The sequence below is a fragment of the Carya illinoinensis genome, chromosome 1 (assembly GCF_018687715.1).
Source record: "Carya illinoinensis cultivar Pawnee chromosome 1, C.illinoinensisPawnee_v1, whole genome shotgun sequence".
In the NCBI taxonomy this organism is placed as follows: domain Eukaryota; kingdom Viridiplantae; phylum Streptophyta; class Magnoliopsida; order Fagales; family Juglandaceae; genus Carya; species Carya illinoinensis.
Window position 1 is genome coordinate 824,095 of NC_056752.1, and position 4,971 is coordinate 829,065.

Sequence of the window (4,971 nt, forward strand, 5' to 3'; positions counted from 1 at the left end):
CATATTTATATATATATATAATACTTCCATCTTCCTATATAAAATCGACACTTCAATCACATTGAATCGTGTTTAGATTGAAACGTTGTGGACTTACTAAATTATGTTTGGATTGAAAATCTAGAGATTTTCCTTAATATCTGAAGAATTGATGGGATCCAATAAAATATGTTTGAAACTAATATTTACGTAAGATTTTTTTTCAATTTTATGAATGTTATTTTTATTTTTGTTGGCTACAAATCGGGTAAGCATTTTAATAGTTGAGATAACTTTAAATATTTGAATCGAGCATTAGAAGATTTTCAAAAATTTTTAACTTCCAAACTTTCAATTTGTCTATATGGAAAATGTTAAATATACTTAAAAAAAAACTTACAAAAAATTTACTTTTTCACATGTTAGTTATTAATATGTTGAAAATTATGAAAATTCCTAATAAAATTGTAAATAAAATGAATCTTATAAGTCAAATTGTAAGTAAAAGTATAAGATGGGTGCTAATTTGTCTTCTATATAAAGAAGTCTTTTGGAAGTCAAGAAGTTGGTGGAAGAGGATTCAATATGGAGGATTGAGACAAGGAATCAAGTGAGGATATGGCAGGATCAATGGATTCCATAGCCTTACTCTTTTAAAATTTAAACTATGCCTTATGCCTGCAGTTTGGATTTAAACACAAGGGTAAGTGCTCTCATTGATCTAGATACAAGAACTGGAATGTTCTTTTGATTAAGGATTGGTTTTCAAGTAGGGAAGTGGACTTGATTAAAAAAAAATGCCTCATAAGTTATTTAAACTACCCATATAAGCTTGTATGGAGATGCAACCAGAATGATATGTTTTTAGTAAGAAGTGTCTATTATCTACAAAAGGATATCAATGACATATGGAAAGGGCAAGGCTCAAGTCCTAATTTAGATAAAACAGGTTTGGTCTCTTTTATAGAAGCTAAATGTTCCTATTGTTGTTAAGATCTTCATTTGGAGAGCTTGCCTAAAGTCATTACCAACAAACTCAAATCTTTTTAAGGAGAGAGTTACGGATTCATCACTATGTTCACTTTGCCAATTAGAGGAATAATCAAGCATACATGTGGTATGGGAATGTCCAGCTGTTAAGGATGTTTGATGTATGGGATCGAAAAAATTGCATAAATCTAGTTTTCCAACAATTTGTTTTATGCAGTGGTTTGCATCTACCATTGAATTTTTTGAACAAGAATAAGTGGATGAGATTGTTGTTACAGCCCAAAAGATATAGCAGAGAAGGAACAACTTTCTATTCAAAGACATCTTAACTCACCCAACAGAAGTCATGATCATAGCAGTTAAGGCAGAAACTAAGTTCAAAGAAACAAATAAGAAGGAGAGCAAATTAGAGATAGACCCGAGTGCAACTACTGTCAATTGGACTCCACCTCCTCAGGGGTTTTACAAAGTAAACTGGGATACAACTTTGTGTCGGGAAAACAGTAAGATTGGCAGTGGGATTATTGTGAGAGATTATAGAGGTCATGTCATTGCTACGCAGAAGACGAATGAGAGTTTTGCCCAAAACTCTCATACGGCTGAATCATTTGGGACTTATCAAGCAATACAGTTTGCTTTAGACTTTGGTATTAGGAAGATTATTCTTGAGAGTGATGCCTTAAATCTTATTAATTACATTAATTAGAGTGGGGATTCTTGTTATTACTCGAGGGCCATTATTTGGGATATAAAAAATGTTCGTGCTCAATTAGATCTTTGGAAAGTGATTCATATAAGAAGGGGGTCAAACATTGTTGCAGATGCACTAGCTAAAAGTGCATTAAGTATTTTTGAAGATGTTGTTGAGTTCAAGAGTTGTCCATCTTGTATTGTTTCCTTCATTTGAGGTGTTTTTGATCAATGAAGAGATTATTCTTCTTAAAAAAAAGGGTAAGTACATGTAGCATTACTATGTTAAACTATTTGGTTGATTCATATTAAAATACTTTTTAATATCAATAAAGCTAAAGAGTACATTTTAGGAAAAGTATCAAATTTGATGTTTTTCATCAAATACACTATTTTGGATTTTGCAAAATGTAATTACTTTTTTTTTTTAAAACTTTCACAAGGTGAAAATACCTATATAACTTCCAAATAATTACAACTTTATTCTTGTCTTATCTAATTGAGTGAAAGTCTCATTTTATCGTATTTCCTATTTTGGTTTGAGTTTCAAATTTTGAATTTTAACTTTTTTATCATTTCCAATAGTTGACACAAACATATATGATTATGTGAATGAAATTGTAAGTATAGATAGCATTTTCTATCTTTACAAAATCAAATGACCTTGTGTCATTTCTACTTCAAAAAATATATATATATTTTTAATTTGTTTCCAAATAAATGTAACGTGATTGAAAGTTTTTATTTTTGTTGCCCAGATGACTAACACAAGAGGGGGGTGAATTGAGTTGTATTAAAAAAATAACAATTATAAATCAAATATATAATATAAAATATAAACAAAATATGAAATAACAATAAATATAAAGAGTAAGGATAAGAGAGAAGCAAACTCAGTATGTTAACGAGGTTCGGCCTCACTGCCTACGTCCTCGCCTCAAGCTACCCCTTGAGGATTCCTAAATTCACTATTCAACCTCCTTCAGGTGGAGATAGAAACCTATTACACATTTGAACAACACCGCTACAAAGGATCCGTGTAGAACACATTCTACACTTGCAATCATCTTACACGTGGTGATTCAACTATTCCCCGTGTAGAATACTTTCTACACGCACAAGGGTTATACACACCCTTTTTTTGATACAAAAGCTGATAGTGGGTAGGTTATCAGAAAACACTCCTTAATGAGTGAAATAAGAACAATACAGCGCAAACTATATCTCTCAAAATGAATAAGGATTAAGACTCAATGCTTAGAGAAGAGAGAATGAAAGCTTTGAATGAATGTTGTATGCTCTTGGTGTTGTAAATGTGAAGCTCTCAAATGATCTATTTATAGACATATGAGACTTCATATTCAAATTTAAAAAGATTCACATGTCAAAGACAACATCATTCACTTTTTTAAAAAATTCAAATAAAAGGTTCTTCTTTTTCAATTGTCAAAGACAACATCATTCACTTTTTTAAAAAAATCAAACCTAATCTTTTATTTTTCGCATATGACAAAATGAGCACACTTTCCTTTTCAAAAAATTCAAACCTAATTTTTTACTTTTTGTATATGACAAAATGAGCACACTTTACTTTTCAAATTTTTCAAATAAAATCATCTACATTTTGTATAAGTCTAAAAAAGTATCAATCACTTTTGAAAATATTCAAATAAAACATGCACATGTGAAAGATGACAATCAATCATCTTTAATATTTTCAAAGTTCAACCCTTTAATCAAGGCATGCACATGCAAAAGATGACAATCAATCATCTTTCAAAATTTTCAAATTTAATTTTCAAAAATATTCATGCACATGTGGAAAATGTATTTTAATGTTTTATGATAAAATATTAATTTTGAGCATTAATCCTAATTTCGAATTTTGAAGAGATTTACAACATTACTCTATAATTTTAATGTGAACTTGTTCCCTTCTTACTCATGCTTGTTTCCTTGATGTGCTTGACTCCATTATGTAGACAACTTGAGCTTGAGACTTCTTCATTCTTTGAATTCATTTGTTATCATCAAAATCCATGTGTGAATACATAATTACACAAAACTTGAAATCTTGGGTTCAACAATCTCCCATTTTTTGATGATGACAAATACTTGATAGAACCTGAAAACTGTATTAATACTTAAGCTCCTCCTGAGAATGTGCGTTAGTTTTTCAAGCAAAAGTATAAATATAATTCCAGGCATATATAACAAGTTTAGAAATTTAAACAATGTTAATGTTCTAGTCTAATACTTCTCCCCCTTTTGGCATCATTAAAAAGGATCCGCAACAAATAAATGGACTGAAGAAAATGATGCGTTTAATAGTCACTGTAGATAGTTGAAAAAGAATAAATAAATAAATTTCATCCATCCGTGACCCGACAAATGCGGCTGGAGATTTGAAAAAATTGCCTGATGTTATTGACAAACGAGATTGAAGGCTCCGAGTTTCTAAAAATGTCATTTTCACCGATCAGGAAAAAAATACATTGCTCTTTGACTTGGATGATAGCTTGTCTTATTCTTTATGCTATCTCTATAAAATCAGTCCTGAAGTTCATCCAATCCGTATCAAGTTTTCTTCTCATCTCTATAACTCATCTGCATTCCTTCAACATTCTCGTTTTAAGCCTTCTATTCTTTTCTCAATGGCTCATTCTTCTAACATTTCTTTAAATCCATTCATGAGGCATTCTGCATCTCAACCTCCTATTCTTTCTGTAGCTACCATTGGTGCCATGTTGCAGTAAGAAAATAATAATCTGACTAATAAGTCAGATTCTGATGCTATTTATGACTTGGTGAGTCTTGGGACTCGCTACTCTTCCTCTATTGTGGCTTTTTCTCAGCGGCTACAAGTCAAAAATCACGAAGTTGAAAAGTTCAAAGAACAAATTGTTGTACTTCAACGAATTGTTCAAGAGTCTCACACAAGGGAAGGAATCATTCGGCAGAAGAATAAACAGTTGAAATCTTTATTAGATTCTTCATTCCGCTTGCCGGTTCCCATGAATAAGAATGACATGATATTGTATGAAGAGAATGAGCGTCTCAAACATGAGGCTAAGAATCTCAAGTTTATGTAAAAGTATTTAAAAAATCTATCTCTATTTTTATTGACTCTGGTCTATCTTTTAACAGATATTCATAGCATGCATCATACTTATTTCTCTTCTGATCATACATAATCTATTTTCTGGTAAAGGTTTTGTGAAAATATCTGCTAACTGATCGTGTGTGTTTGTGAACTCTAATATTATATCACATTTTTGCACATGATCTCGAAGAAAATGATACCTTATTTCA

The 4,971-nt window shown here is 31.0% G+C and overlaps 1 protein-coding gene across 1 annotated transcript; it reads left to right on the plus strand.

The window, feature by feature from the left end:
* Nucleotides 1–1,315: 1,315 nt before the first annotated feature.
* On the plus strand, nucleotides 1,316–1,675 carry LOC122293119. Its single transcript, XM_043101653.1, has one exon. The coding sequence runs from the start codon at nucleotides 1,316–1,318 to the stop codon at nucleotides 1,673–1,675; it is 360 nt and encodes a 119-aa protein (XP_042957587.1).
* The last annotated feature ends 3,296 nt before the right edge of the window (nucleotides 1,676–4,971 follow it).

Coding starts and splice junctions, on each gene's coding strand:
- LOC122293119 (XM_043101653.1), top strand. CDS start 1,316: ATGATCATAGCAGTTAAGGCAGAAACTAAGTTCAAAGAAACAAATAAG.